Source organism: Mesoplodon bidens (assembly GCF_964165515.1).
Source record: "Mesoplodon bidens genome assembly, chromosome: 13".
In the NCBI taxonomy this organism is placed as follows: domain Eukaryota; kingdom Metazoa; phylum Chordata; class Mammalia; order Artiodactyla; family Ziphiidae; genus Mesoplodon; species Mesoplodon bidens.
Window position 1 is genome coordinate 24311226 of NC_138169.1, and position 14530 is coordinate 24325755.

At 59.4% G+C, this 14530-nt stretch overlaps 1 protein-coding gene across 2 annotated transcripts in view; it reads left to right on the forward strand.

The window, feature by feature from the left end:
- Positions 1 to 14530, forward strand: part of OSBP2 (oxysterol binding protein 2) — a 158442-nt gene that overhangs the window by 119064 nt on the left and 24848 nt on the right. For both annotated transcript variants that reach the window (XM_081251648.1, XM_081251647.1), the window contains exon 3: positions 5826 to 6082. In XM_081251648.1, coding sequence (XP_081107774.1) covers positions 5826 to 6082 — 257 coding nt within the window. The remainder of the gene's footprint in view (positions 1 to 5825; positions 6083 to 14530) is intronic.

The following is a 14530-nucleotide window of genomic DNA, read 5'->3' on the forward strand; positions in this document are numbered from 1 at the left end:
CGAGCCGGGGCGGGGGCACAGCAGAAACACCGGGGCTCCCTCTGGCTCCAAGCCTCTATGATTTGAAGTAAACTCAAGACTGGTTATGTGCAAAAAGTGAGCTGTGCCGATGAGAGTGACAGGGATATTGGTAGGTGGGGGGCCAGGAAGTCCCAGCTCTGCCCTGGCTGCACGCTGGGGGCTTAAATGCTTTTCCGGAGGAGGTATGAATATCCCCAGAGTATGGATGAGCATGCTTAGCCAAGGCCACATGGGGTTGAAGCAGGACTGCCTGGCCCAGAACCGGGCTCCTCCGCTGTCCCATGCCACCTCCCTGAGCAGTCAGGGAGGCATGTGTGCCAGGCTTGAGGGGAGAACAGAGAGACCTGTGAGGTCTCTGTGCCCAGGTGGGAGTCTCAGTGCTTATCTAGGGAGCATCCAGGGACCACCCCTCAGGGCAGTAAGTCAGAGTACTGATCAGCTTCTGGTGTTGCTCGCAATCCTTGGCTTGCAGATGCTTCACTCCAGTCTCTGTGTCATCATGAGTGTTTCTGTGTCTTTGCTCCTCTTCCTATAAGGTCAGTCATATTAGATTAAGGACCCACCCTATTCCAATATGACCTCATCTTAACTAATTATACCTGCATCAGCCCAAATGAGGTCACATTCTGAAGTTCCAGGAAGGGCATGATTTTGGGGGGACACTAGCCAACCCAGGATAGCCCCTAAGGGTTGGAAACTCATGCACTTGGGAAGCTTGCCATGGATGGGAGGCCACTGCCGTACTCTGCTGGCCTGGCCGGGATGGACAGAGAAGTTGTGACTGCTGCCTTGTAAACACGTTGGTAACCCGGGTTTTATGGATTTATTCTCATCTAACAAAAAGGAGAATTCATTCTTGCATTTAGCTGGTGAAAATCAGTGGGTATTTCAGGAGTCGGTGCTTTCCTAGAAATGGTCGTGTCTGAGAACAGGCTGGAGCCCTTTATTCCACGGTCATTTGCTGCATGTGATCCCGCCATCCCCAGAGCTGCCTGCACCTTACCTCGAACCCCGCCTCTGGCTTGGAGGCTGGATTGATTGTTCTTTCCATGTTCCACAGTCTGGAGCTGTTGTTTGCTTTTGTCACTTTAGCCAGGGAGGCTCGGAGTGCCACTGGCTGAGGAATGTCAGGCCTGAGCTCCCCAGGAAGTCTTTCTCATTAGAAGGTGCAGGCTCGTTGGCGCAGAGTTGCCTGGGGAAGAAGAGCAGAGTCACCTTCCTCATCTGCCAGGCCCGCTTCCTGGTCTCAGAAGCCACAGCCTTTGCAGCTGGTGGAGCAACTCACTGGGCTCCTGCTGAGTCGCTTTTCTGTGAAGGTTTGATCTGAACTTTGGAAGCACACCCAGAGCAGCAGCGCAAGACAGGCAGGCAGAGCAAGGCCTGGGGAAGCAGGGGTACAGCACGATGGCCCTGGCAGCTGGGGCCGGGAGGGTGGGAGGGCAGAAGCCGCTGCCCCCTGCCTGGGCCTCCCCTTTGCCCCCTCCAGCTCTCCAGTCCTTCCTCTGTCACAGACCCTCCAGTTTGGCTCCCTGGGGTCACTGTCCTTGGAAGCTGGCCGTGCAGGGATGTGGGCTCCTGTTCTCTGGCTGCTGGTGGTCTTGGCCAGATGTTTCCTGCCCTGAACCTCAGCCCTCCCGCTGAGATGAGGGTGTGGGTGGCAGGATCTGCAGTCCCCGCGCCACCCCCAGTGCAGACATTCTGGCTCTGTCCTCTTCCTGGTGAGGCTGACAGTCTCGGGAGGGGTGGGGGAGGAGGGTGAGATGATGTAGGCTAGCAGGGAGAGGGCAGGGCAAGATGCCCCCGTTAGTGACCCCCTCAGTGTGGCCTGCGCTGAGAGACCGGGAGAGGGACCCCAGCCCCACCACTTACTCTCCGTAGGACCCGTCCTGCTCTGAGCCTCTGCTTTCTCACCTGTAAAATGAGGATGCTAAGGGTGCAAAGATTACGTGAGTTATTTGTCCAGTGCTTTAAGAAGTGCCGGCACCTTGTGTATGCCCTGGCCACTACTGCCACCGTCCATTGCTGTGGCTGTTTGCTGCCGGATGCCGCCTTCCCACCCAGCCCTTCATGGCTGAGCAGTAGGAAGCTGCCTCTTCCAGAGCTTGCTTCCTGAGCTGCTGAGACTGGGCTGGGTCTGAGTGCAACTCATGCAGCATTTCCCAGGGCGCACCAGCTGGTGCAGAGCCAGCCAGGGGCCAGCATAAGTGGAGCAAGGCAACTGACCGCAGGGAGCTCGGTGGGAGCGGGTGAGGGGCCCTGCAGGCCAGCGTGTCCCGGGGAGAGCGGGAGAGACGGGCCTCGTGTGCAGGGGTTGAGATTCGGCGTGGAGGATGGCAAACGATCCTCGCCAGGCAGAGGGCAGGTACCATGTGCACTTTGGGCTCCCCTAACCGGCCCCTTGCTCACACCCACTGCCCGGTGAAGGGGATCTCCTGTCCAGTCCTGCCTCCTCCACCCTCGGCCCCGTGCTGACACCTGAGCAGACCTGAGTGCCCCTCCCCACTGCGCAGGGACGGCAGGCTCCTCATGTCAGCGGTTGGGGCAGACGTGTGAATGCCCCCGCCTGGGGAGGTGCCCCGGAGCTCAAGCCTCTGCTCTCCGACCACCTGATTCTTCCTACACCGGGGGCAGCTCCTCCGCATAGCTGCTCTGTGCTGAGTCCCGGCCTTCACATGAGCTTTGAGGCAGGCCAGGGCTCCACTGTGGGTGGATGTGTGGCTTCGATGTGGTCCTAGATTCCAGTTGCTGCTATTCTTGTATTTATATAGTTGCAGAATTCCTGTAGGATTTTAAGTCCATGGATAGTTCAGTGTCTGCTGTGTTGTTGAGATGTGGATTGTTACTTTGTTCCTCTCAGATGCTCACTGTGCCTGAGTTTTATTCCCAGTGGGAGTGGCGACAGTGAAGATGTGCGGGGTCAGAAAAGCCTGAGAACCCCCAAGGCCACAAGCTTGAGAACCACAGCCTAAGCGACTTTGCACGTATGAGTGTTTTCCTTCCTTGGACGACATGCCCCACCAGCAGAGCTCCCACCCGGGGGGCAGGTGGGGGTGTGGGGGGCAGTGGAAGCCGAGGAGCCCTTTTCATGGCTCTTGATGGGTAACTGCCAGTTCATCCTTCAGAAAGCACAAGATGAGTTAATGCCATCTATTATTTTTGCTACTTTGAGGAATGTCACATTGAGCGGTTTCATTTGCATCTCCGATGTTGAGCTTCATCTGTGTGTCCCACATGGATTTACTCCTTGCAAAGACCCCTGACCCTGAACTGAGACCTGGGACTCAGCGTGGCCACAGTTCACCATTAGGGGGCCAGGGTCCCCTTCATTGTTCAGCTCTGCCCTTCAGTCTGTCACCAGCCTCCTCTTATCCATGGACCTCTGCTCAAATGCCCACATACTCCGTTTTGCCAAGGGATGAAGGCCCAGGCTCCTTAGCTGTGCCCTCTACCCTCTCCAGCTAGCTCCTCTGTGCCCCATCCCTACTGCTCACATCCTTCTCCAGACCCTGCCCTTCTGTGTGTGACCTGCCGCTTCCATGCAGGCCTCCTGGGATGCACCCAAGATCATTCATCCAGTCACTCCTCCTCTCGCCCCTCCCCCCCACCCTCCCTCATTCTGATCTCACTGGAGAGGTACTCTGCCTGCGCATCCCCATAGAACAGACTTTGCTGGTCAGGTGTCTTCCCATCTCTCCCCCAGCAACAGAGCCACAACTTGGGAGCAGAACAAGCACTTTCCTATGTCCCTGGCAGCTGGACCTGAACTCGGACCCTAAGAGCTGCTTGCTAAGGTGCGATTACCCACCCTCTGCCCCTCCCGCAGGAAGATGCTCCGAGTTAGGTTGGTCAGTTCTTTCTTAGCGCACAGGGAGTCACTTTCAGGCTGACCCGCGTCAGCATGCCCCCGTGCGCCCCTCCCAGTGCCCAGCGGCAGCCATGCTGACTGGTTGGTGGCCATTCTGGTTGTTTGACACATTGAACCTGGAAAGTGAGAGGAGGTTGCGTTGTAACTAAGAGCCTAGGCTCTGGAGCCGGATGGGCCTGGAGGCTCCGGAATTTCCCCGCCTGTGGCCCTGGGCAATTTCAAAGCACCTTTCTGCCCCTCAAACCTACCTCACTGGGTCATCAACGTGCATTAACCAAGTCAGCGCCTTGCCCATTGCCTGGCACCCAGGAAGGCAAGATACGCATCAGCCATCAGAGCCTTTCTAAGGTGATCCAGAGAGAGGAAACAACTCCGTGCAGGTCCCCCTGGGTTCAGATCCAGCACTGCCCCCTTGATAGCAGGGCCCTAAACCGGTGGCTGGGTGTCTCAGAAGCTGCGTTTTCACGCCTGCAGAGTGGGAATAGCTGCTGTCTGCTGGCCACTGAGGCTCAGTGTTCACACTGGTCAAGCAAGTGGCCCAGGGCGTGGCCCGGCCCAGCATGTGTGGTCTCCAGACACTGGGTCATTTCGGGGCTGCAGTTGGGCTGGATGGGGTGGGCGAGCCCTGCCCCCCGCCTGGATGCTGCCCCCTGCCGCCGCCTCGCTCCGGGCACCCCTCCGAGGCTGGCCAGCCCCTGCCCCCAGCTCAGGGCATGTGCGGAGCAGTGTCTCAGCTGTGGCCACCCCCATGCATCCTGTCTGCCATGGGAGGAAATCTGTTCTCTCACAATGCATCCTTTTTTCAAAAATTTCTATCTTGGGTTACAGATTTCCTTCACCAAAAAAAAAAAAAAAAAGGTTCTTGCTGATTATTTCTGAATCAATGCATCTCAGACACCGCTCAGCAATTATAGCATCTGGTACTCACAGGCCAGTGTCAAAAGTAGCAGCAGGGCCCAGGCCAGCTCCCCACCCCACCCTACTCGCCGCAGAGCACCCCTTTGGACACAAGCTGGGCTGGCAGCAGACCAGGCTCCAAGGTACCTCAGACTCCCAGGAGGGGTGCCACGGGCACCTGGGGTCAAGTAAGCAGGGAGGGGGTGGGGCGTGAGCACCTGCCTGGCTCCTCATGGAGGTCCCCAGGTGAGAAGAGGGTGGCTCTGGAGGCAGACGGACTAGCCAGGGTGCCCGGGCCAGGGCTTCACCTACCTGAGCTTCATCACCTGTCTGTACCCTGGGAGTGGTACAGTCCCTACCCTGACAAGGCCATTGAGAGGGCACAGCCAGTGTCTCCACACAAGAGACACCCATAGGTGAGCGTGGCCTTGCTCCTCAGGGGAGACCTGCAGGAGGGAGTCACCGGTCGCAGCAGGGAGGGAGTTGTGACTGCGGCCTGGGGGGTCTTCAGGCCGGCTCTGAAGATGGGGTGGCATTGGGCTGGGCAGGGGTGAGACCTCTGAGGAGCTGGGGGTGGTGAGGAGGTTCCAGGCAGTGGGGACACAGTGGGGACACAGAGGGAAAGGCCCGAAGCATGAGTACTCGTTGTTTGCAGGGACCGGGGGTGGGCGGACAGCGGAGAGCAAGGTCAGGTTGGCAGGGGAAGCATGGGTCAGCCCGGGCTGGGCCTGTGACGCGGGGACAGTGCCCAGGTTTCATTCAGGGTCTGCGGGGTCTGGGATGGGAGCCGCTCCCACACAGCCACCTCCACCTCTTCACCTGGACAGCCCACCCCTGCCTGCACATCAGCTTAGGGGGTGCTGGTGCCCCCTGCAAAGCACAGCCCAGGCCCTGTCATTCAAGCTGGTCCCCTCTTCCATTCCCCCCACTGACTCCAGAGGGGCTGTGCAGACACCTCACCCTGGCCAGGAGCCGGCACCTCCCGGGCCTCTGGGCGTGTGTTGCTCCGTAAGGACCATGGTGACCCCGCGTGTCTCCACAGATGACTCTGGGGACGACGAGGACGGGACTGCCTCCCCAGCTGACAAGAGCGAGCTACACGACACCATCAAGAAGCTCTCCCTGAAGCTAGACGACCTCAGCACGTGCAATGAGCTCGTGGCCAAGCACGGCGTGGCACTGCAGCGCTCCCTGAGCGAGCTGGATGGCCTCAGGATCCCCTGTGAGAGCGGCGAGAAGCTGAAGGCGGTCAGCGAGCGGGCCACCCTCTTCCGCATCACTTCAAATGCTATGATCAACGTGAGTGCCCGCTGGCCCGGCCCAGGCCCCCACGGGGGAGGTGGCTCCCTGGTCCCTGGGTGGGTGGCCAGGGTGAGGGACAGGCCGGGGCTCCCTCTTGCTCTCGTCATCCTCCGTGTCATCTCATCCACGCACCGTCACGGGGTGAGGACACTGTTTTTCATTGTTGGGTGGAGCTCGGAGTTGGGTGTGAGATCCGGCTGAGCCCGCAGGTGGTTCAGGCCTGGGCGAGGAAGGCAGCGCCCAACCTGAGCAGCTGGCTCAGCACACACAGTAGGGACGCGGCTGCCACATTTTTCCGCAACAGCTGCTGCTGCTCTTTCCCCCAGTACGTGGCCCAGATGCAGCAGGATTGGGACCTGTAACCATGGGGGGCTTGCATGTGTGGTGGGGGTCCCTCAGTCAGAAGAGCTTTCGAGTTGAGGCCACCGCAGTCGTGCCAACCTGACAGTAAGTAGCTGAACGAGGACCCACGTCTGTGGACTGAGGGGTTCAGCCCCAGGAGTTCCCCCTTTCCACAGGTTCTGGGAGCCACACAGCTGTGACCGTGAACCAGGAGGCATGTGCTCCCTCTGGACACAGGTCTGATGTGTCAGAGGAGGCCACAGCCTCCTCCCAAGGACAGCCCCCAGGATGAGCACATCCCAGCTAGGATGGCACCGTGGGAGCTGGGGGCCAGAGCACAGAGGTGTGGGGAGATGGAGGCCGCCTCAGAGGAGGTGGGTCCAGAGAACGCGGTTCAGGCAAGCCGGTCAGGCTGGCCGCAGAGACAGTGGGCAGTACCAGTGTCCAGGTGAGCCCCAGCTGGGGGACTCAGCCTCCAAAGCAGGGGGGTCAGAGCAGAGACTAGGCTCTCCGTCCAACACCAGGAAATCTGAGGGCAGGGTGGGAAGGTGGAGGCTGGAACCCACTGCAGGCCAAGATCCTGTACCCTCTTCCCAGACTCCAGGGAAACATGCATAGGTGCCCGCAGGTGTGGACTTTGTCCATGGCGTTCAGGGGTGCAGTGGCGCCCACGTGCCGAGAGGCTGCTGGGCCGCAGCTCTGTGGCCGCCCTGCTGTTTGGCCCCGTCGCTGGTCTTCTCTCTCCTTTTCCCGTGTCCACCCTCTCGGCCTTCTGGCCTCCTTACAGCCCCCAGACTCTAGGGGCCTGGGTCACTGTACTTCTTCCGAGCATTTAAGGCGTAATGATGCATTTGTGCTTCCCCGCGGTTTCCCCGGCATGGCCTCCCCACATGCGGAGACTAAAGCCGCATCATCTTGAGTAAGCGGTTTTGGTTTTTCCCAGATAATGCGCTGCTCAGCTGGCATTTCTAGCGAAAGTATTTTATCAGGCATCAGAGGCTCATCTATGTTTACGAAGCCATAAAAACAGCTCACCACCGAAGTGCGTAATGAATTGTTTGATGGGAAGCTCAGGCCCCTGGGGTTGATTAGCAAGCCTGTTAGCAGTTCTGGCACCAGGAGAGCCGGACCCAAGTGACGGAGCCTGCCTGCATCCTGGGCCGGGATCTGCGCCCCCCGCAAACATGAACCTGACGTGAGGGCCTCTCCCATCCACCTCCATTGTGGGGGCACAGAAGCGAGGTGCTGGGAGCCCAGGCTAGTGCAGAGTCCCGCATTTCTTCCAGGGACCCTTCCTGACAGCTGCTCCTCACCCGGCAAGAGCCGGCTCAGTTCTGGGAGGCTGTCAGACCCTGAACTCCCAAACCCCCACTGTGTGCAGAGGGGCCACCTAGGCAAAGCGTCCCCACTCCTGGCCAGGCTTTGGCCTCCACCCCTGTTACTAGGAGGGGTTTGGACCAGGGAGCTGTAACTAAGGCATCCATGTGGCTCCCACCCCCGAGCCCCGAGGGGAGCCCACTCCCACCCAGGACCACTTACCCCTCCCCACAGCTTCGCTAGTACCGCTAATATCCACGTGGAGGCAGAGGCTCAGAGAACTCCCTGAGCTGCCCAGGGTCACCAGCTGCTAAGTGGCCAAACTGGTCGCAAACCCAAGTCTGTGTAGTGCGCTGCGGGAGTCACGGCCCTCATGATGGTGAGGGTGAGACCCTCAAGGGCTGCAGAGGCCCCCTTCCACTCTGAGGTCAGCACATGGAGGGTGGCCTCGCATCCACCTGGGGCAAACCCCCATTCTCAGGGACCTGAGTCCCTGGTGTGCCTTCTACCTTTAGGCTGCAGCCCTACCAGGGTCTTTCCTGGGAAGGTGGGGACCCAGGATGGGTGGAAGCCACCCCCAGCTGTCCCCAGAAGGCACAAGTCCTCATCCTTCAGATCCGCCCAGATCTCACTGTACGAAGAGGAAGCTGCTTCCCCCACACTGGCTTCCTACCGCCTCTCCACCATCCCCTCCCTGCCCCCCGCCCTGACTGACGGGAGCCCCTCCTGGGGAACTCAGAGAATCTCTCCTCCCACCAGCCGCACAGCCAGGGCAGCCCCCTCCTGTGGATGGTGAATGGCTCTGGGTTTTCCACCTCGTGGGCTCCAGTTAAGCCTGGGTCATGGAAGTGGAGCAGAAAATGGGGGACGGCAGGCCACACAAAGCCCTCAGGCAAACACATCCTGCAGAGGGCCCTGGGCAGGCTGCACTCTCCCCACACAGGGAGATGGACTGCTGCTTCTTCACTTTTCCCCAAGATGGCCAAGAGTCTGGGGTTGTTCAGCCTTCAGCAGAGAAGTAGAGGAAGATTTCTAAACCTTCAGATTCAGGAGAAGGCATCACTATCATTAGCCTTTAGATCCTGAGCTCCCAGCAGGGCAGGGAGGGAGGCTCTCTGGACAGTTTCCAAGATCCCAGGAACCGTGGCACTGAGGCAGGCCTGTCCCTGTGGCCCTGCTCCCCGAGGGGGCATCTGGCCCTCACCTTGAGGATGGTCCCTTTTGTGCGTGTTTGAGGGAACAGGATGTCTGGGGGAGGTTCTGGGTCAGGAATACTGAACTGTATTGCCCTTGCCTGCGCTGTACCCTCTAAAATACCCCTTCCCCACCCTTCAGATGCCTGGCAGATCCCTTTTTATCCTTCAGAACCCCACGTGGACGTCACCACGGCCGGGAGGCTCTCCGAGTTCCCCATCAGGAAGCCGTTCCTCCTGGTTAGATCCCCCAGTGGTCCCAGCCCACTGAGCAGTGCTTAGCCCATTATTTCAATGTCTGATCCCCCACCAGGCTTTGTGCCCCTTGAGGTCAAGCTCAGGTCTTACTCACCTGTGGCCCCAACAGTAGCCCAGGGGGAGTGCCCGATACACTCTGTCTCAATCAAAGTGGGTCCTGTATCTCAGGGAAAAAAGTTCTAAGTGGCCCACATCTCACTTACCTGCGAAGTGACCATTTACAAAGCCATTCTAGCCCCATTTCCTCACCTGGACGAGGTCAGTGAGGAAGTGCAGGCTCTGAGCAGGGTGCAGAGCTGCTGGTCACCACCCCTCGCCACCCTGGTCACCTGGCCTTGCAGAGAAATGACCCAGCCTGGTTGCTGAGACATAGGAACAGAGCTTTATGAAATCAAGTCATAAACGTGTTTTTTTTCCCATGGGAACGTGGTACTGAGCCCCGGCTTCCTTCCCTCCTATTGTGGTTTCGGTTGGCAGGGTTCTTTCTAGCAGGCCTGGGAGGGTGGTGCCTGGTGGGCCTTCAGGAGGCCTCGGGGGGCAGCAGCTGAGCAGGTCAGCGGCCCCATAGTGAACTTGGGGCTCATGCAGTTAGGAAAGTCCTGCCTGATGGGATTTGAACCCAGACCTGAGTGGCTTCCCACTGAGCCTGCCCCGGGCCTGTGCCAGGTGGGGACTCGGCGAGGACCAGGCAGACCCATCCGGCCCCTGAGGATCCAGGGATCCCAGGGATGGTCCAGGGATCTTCCTTGTGATGCTGAGTGTCACTTGGGCTCAGCAGTACAGCCTTTGGGAGAAGTAGCTAAGCAGGGCAGCAGCTCACACACCCACTGGTGAAGGCCAAGTGTGTAGAGGGCCGTGGAAGGGCTGGGGAGTGACCCTCAGTGCCAGGGCGGGGCCTGCAGAGGGAGAGGTAGTGGCCACAGAGTGGGGCCAGAAAGGGTCAGGAGGATTTCTCCCAGGCAGGGAAGGAAAACACTAGCTGTAGACACTTGCTGTGCACAGGGGGTGCCGAGCTTTTTACACATGGTTCCCTGTAAGCATTGTGCTGGGATGGCACCCATGCCATCAGGCTCTAAAGCTCCCCCACCCTTTTACCCTTCCTGGGCCTCTGCAGACAGTTCCCCAGTCATGGTGGCCCCTTGGGCAGGACCTGGTCTTTGGGTGAAGCTCGCTGGCTGTGTGGATGATGGCCTTACCACCTGCTGCCCTGGAAATGAGAGCAGACACATCTCCTTCCCACCTGGGAGGAACAGGTGTGGGGTTCACATGACCCGTGACCATCCCCGGGGGCCCAGCAGCCCCTCCCAGCCTCCTCTCCCACCTGTTCCCCGTCCGCCTCCAGTCCCCTGCCAGAGTTGGCCACTCACCTAACCTGAGGAGGCCACAGCCTCTCAGACCCTCCCCACCTATCGCCCCTCAGATGTACATTACCTCTCCTGGGAAGCCCACCCGCAAGCCCACAGCTACTCCCAGGGCCCATCTCACAGTCCACCTGGCTGGGTCGGCCCTGGGTGCTAGAGGCTGGTGGGGCCCTGGCCAGCAGGGAGCCAGGACAAGAGAGAGAATCAACTACCCATGGTCACGTTGCCTGCAAGGCATTCTGCATGCACCATCTCCCCCCCACCCACCCAGCCGCTTATAGTGGGGAAACTGAGGCAGCTGCTAAGGATAAGAGCCCAGGTCTTCAGGCTCCAGAGCCTTGTACCTCGTAGGAGGGAAATAAACCCATCCCTCCCTTGAGGGTGGGCAGGAGGGTCAGGAACCCCTCCTCTGCCCACCTTTACCCCACTCCCAGCTCCGCATCCCCGCCCCACTCTGCTGACTGTCGCCCTGTCTGCAGGTCCACGAGTCTCGTGGGCTTTTCTTTCTTTCTTTCTTTTTTAAATAACTTATTTGTTTAATTGAATTATAGTTGACTTACAACGTGGTGTTAATTTCTGCTGTACAGCAGAGTGACTCAGTTATACACATGTATACATTCCTTTTTATATTCTTTTCCATTATGGTTTATCCCAGGATGTTGAATATAGTTCCCTGTGCTACACAGTAGGACCTTGTTGTTTCGTGGGCTTTTCTACCGCAGCAGTGTACAGAGACAGGACACGGTCTCCCTAGTGATGCTGGGAGCCCTGGAGCTTCCATGCCTGGCACAGTGTCCAGCATATGGGAGCCTCAGTGAATAAGAGAGAGAGTTGGTTGTGAAAGAAAGTGAGAGCGACTGAGTGAATTGCTTAGTGTCTGGCAAAATTCCCTAGTGGGTGATTTTGTGAGTCTGATCAAAGGCAGTATAGCAGGTCCATGCTTGGATCACCGTCTGGGTAACTGTGTTTGCTGCCATTTAGAAGGAACTTCACAGCGCAGTGATCAGCTGTGGTTCAGAGACTGAGCCTCGAAGCACTGCACGTGTGCAGGGCTCCCCTCGGCCCGGGTGTGGGAACCGCAAGCGGCACCTCCCTCCCGGAGAACCAGGACGCATGCGGTGTTACAGCATTGGCTCCATCACGAGGTTTGAGGTAGAGAATGGCAGAATTAATACATGTTACCAGCTCAGGCTTTGGGTATTTGTTTCCATAAAGTGAAAAGAACGAACTCCCATTTTCTTCATTTTTCCCGCAAGTTTGTCTTTGTGGGAAAGCAGAGCGCCCTGGTTTGGAGGCAGGCCTCTGGGATGTTGGCAGTGTGATAGCAGGCGTCCGCCCCAGTTTCCTCCCGTTACTTTGTTTGCTCCTCACAACGGCCACGTGAGGTTGGTGTCATTACAGCTTCCTTGTCATCGCTGTCATTTGTATTATTCACGTGCCACCCCCGAGGCCCAGAGTGGTCATTTTGCCCAAGGGTGGCAGGCCCGGCGGCTGCATGAGCACAGAGGGTCACAGCTGTTGGTCCTGGGCCGTCCCCACTGCTGGCCGCAGGGCTCTGTGCAGAGGGCCAGGGCTGTGTCACCTGTCACTAGGCCCAGCATACCTGGGCTCCCCTGTGGGTTGGCCTTGGGCCCCTGCCCTGGGCAGAAGAGCCCCACAGTGGTGCCACGGTCATTCTGGGGTGAGCCTGCCCTGGGCTGGTAGGGTGCACGCTCCCCTCCCTGTGGGGGAAGCAGGGTCTGTCCGCAGGCCAGGGCGGTGGAGCCTGGCAGGGAGAGAGCCGCTTCTGTGACTCTCAGGCAGGCCCGGAGGCAGCCACAGTCCCAGCGTGAAGGTGCTGAGCCCCTCTGTCGGCTGGCAGCCTCGGGGTTTGCTCCCCACTTCTGCTCCTGCAGGCCCCCTCCTGACATGGCCCCCACACCTGAGTTGTGAGAGGCCCCTCAGAGTTGTGGGGCCCTTGACCTCAGGAACAGGTTTTGGGCAGCCAGTGGGTGAGCAGAGCTGGATGGTAGGCGAGCCCCACAAAAGACCAAAGACAGTCGAGGTGCAGAAAGCCAGGGGGTGGGCGCTGGCCAACAGAGGGTGGTGCCCACCGGGCCCCCCTCCAAGGGCCCAATGGGACAGACCCGGCATGCTTTTACCAAGGAAGGTAGTGGCCCACGAGGGACACACCCTGGTGCCCGCAATAGAGCCGGCCGGGTGGGATGGGGCGCAGATCCTGACAGCAGGGGCATGCGGATGTGGCGGAGGACGCATGCCCAGCACAGCTGGGCCTGGAGGGAGGGGGCTTCAGCTCCAGTTGGAGGAGCTGTGAGAGCACGATGAGGGGGGCAGCAGAGGCACTGGGGGCTGGGGGAGGCAGCCGGGGGGAATGGGAACAGGGACGCAGATGAGGATAGGTGGGGGAGGCGGGGGGTACACAGACGCAGAGGCAGCAACTCAGGGCACTTGGCCAGGACCTTGGATTTGCGGCATCATAGAAACGGACCAGATCAGAAGGGGCTGTTTACCGCTGGAGATGCTCTGAGGCTTTGCTGAGCCCTGTTTGGAGATCATGAGGGGCTCCTCGCACCCACCCAAGCGGAGTGGTGGTGAGAGGCCCCAGAGCTACCCTCCTCGTCCTTCCAGGGCCCGTGGGCAGGTTCCCATCCAGCTGACCTCTGTTCTGCCCCTGACAGCTTGCTCACTTGGGGCTTGGGGAGATGAGTAAAAATAGATTCCAGGACGGTCTAAAATCGGTTGGCAAACTGGCAGCCAGATGGTGCTGGTTCCTGTGCATGAGGGGTAAACTATTTTGAATGTGGAAAGGACTATTTTAAAGTTTGAACTGAAGTGAGAAGCTGACTCCCCAGTGCTGTGAGTCACGTTAAGGAGAAGCCGTGACCATCCCCTCCGTGTCCGAGAGGGGCTGGCCCCTGTATGCGGGGCAGCCCGAGCCGAGGGCCACGTGAGAAGGGGGCCCGGCCCTGGGAGCCGCCCAGCCTCCAGGGGCCGGGAGGGTGGTGGATGCGGAGCATGGCGGCGTGGCTGAGCCTGAGCCAGAGGGACCCCCGGGAGAGCCTGGCACCCCCATCGCAGCTCCTGGGGGACCCGCTCTTGGTCTTGGAGCATGAGATGGCTGTGTTTCATCCAGCATGGCTGCCTCCGAGCCAGACAGTCCCAGCCTGAATCTCAGCCCTTTACCACCGTCGGGAGGTAATGTGCTGAGGCCAGCCTGTTGCTCCTCTGTGGGAGGGGAAGGAGAGACTCTGTTGACCCTGATGTGTCCCTAGTGTGAGCTGCTGGCCATGCAGAGGGGCTCAGGGAACCCGTGATTCTGCACATTTTTCTCCTGTTCGCCTCCTTTATTATTACTACAGACCATTGAGAGGCGGGTCCATAGTGACACTGGCCATGTGAGGATCGATGTGGTGGGGTAGATGGTGGGGCAGCCTCGGCCCTGGCCACCCACTGACCTGGGAGCCCTGCGCCTGAGAACCACGGCAGGCCAGTCACGTGGCTGTCAGCCACAGGGCAGGTCCTGGCTGGCTGCAGGTGGAAACGTGGCCCTTTCTCCCTTCCTCCCTGCGAGCAGGGTTACCGGAACCTGCTGTGTGCCGACAGCTGGGGCCAGTCACTGAGCTGGCCCTGTCGGCCCAGGGCACCTGCCCAGCCTGGAACCACCAGGCATTTGGCCCTTGTCCCCACCTCATCTGTGGCTCCAAGGGCCGCCCACCCGACATCCAGCGACTCTCCGGCACCCTCCTCACGGCCCAGCTAGGACGGCAGTGACCGTGCAGGAGACTGATGGTTTCCATGTGGCCACTGAAGGCTGGGCCTGAGTGGGGTCCCGGCTCTGCAGACGCTCCTAGAGCTTGAGAGGCTCCCCGGGCCATACACAGGGTGGGCATGAGACCCAGGCCACTGCCCACATGCCCTGCTCGCCCGCCCGCATTTGAGGAGCAGCGAGGTTGTGGTTGGGATTAGGATTAGGA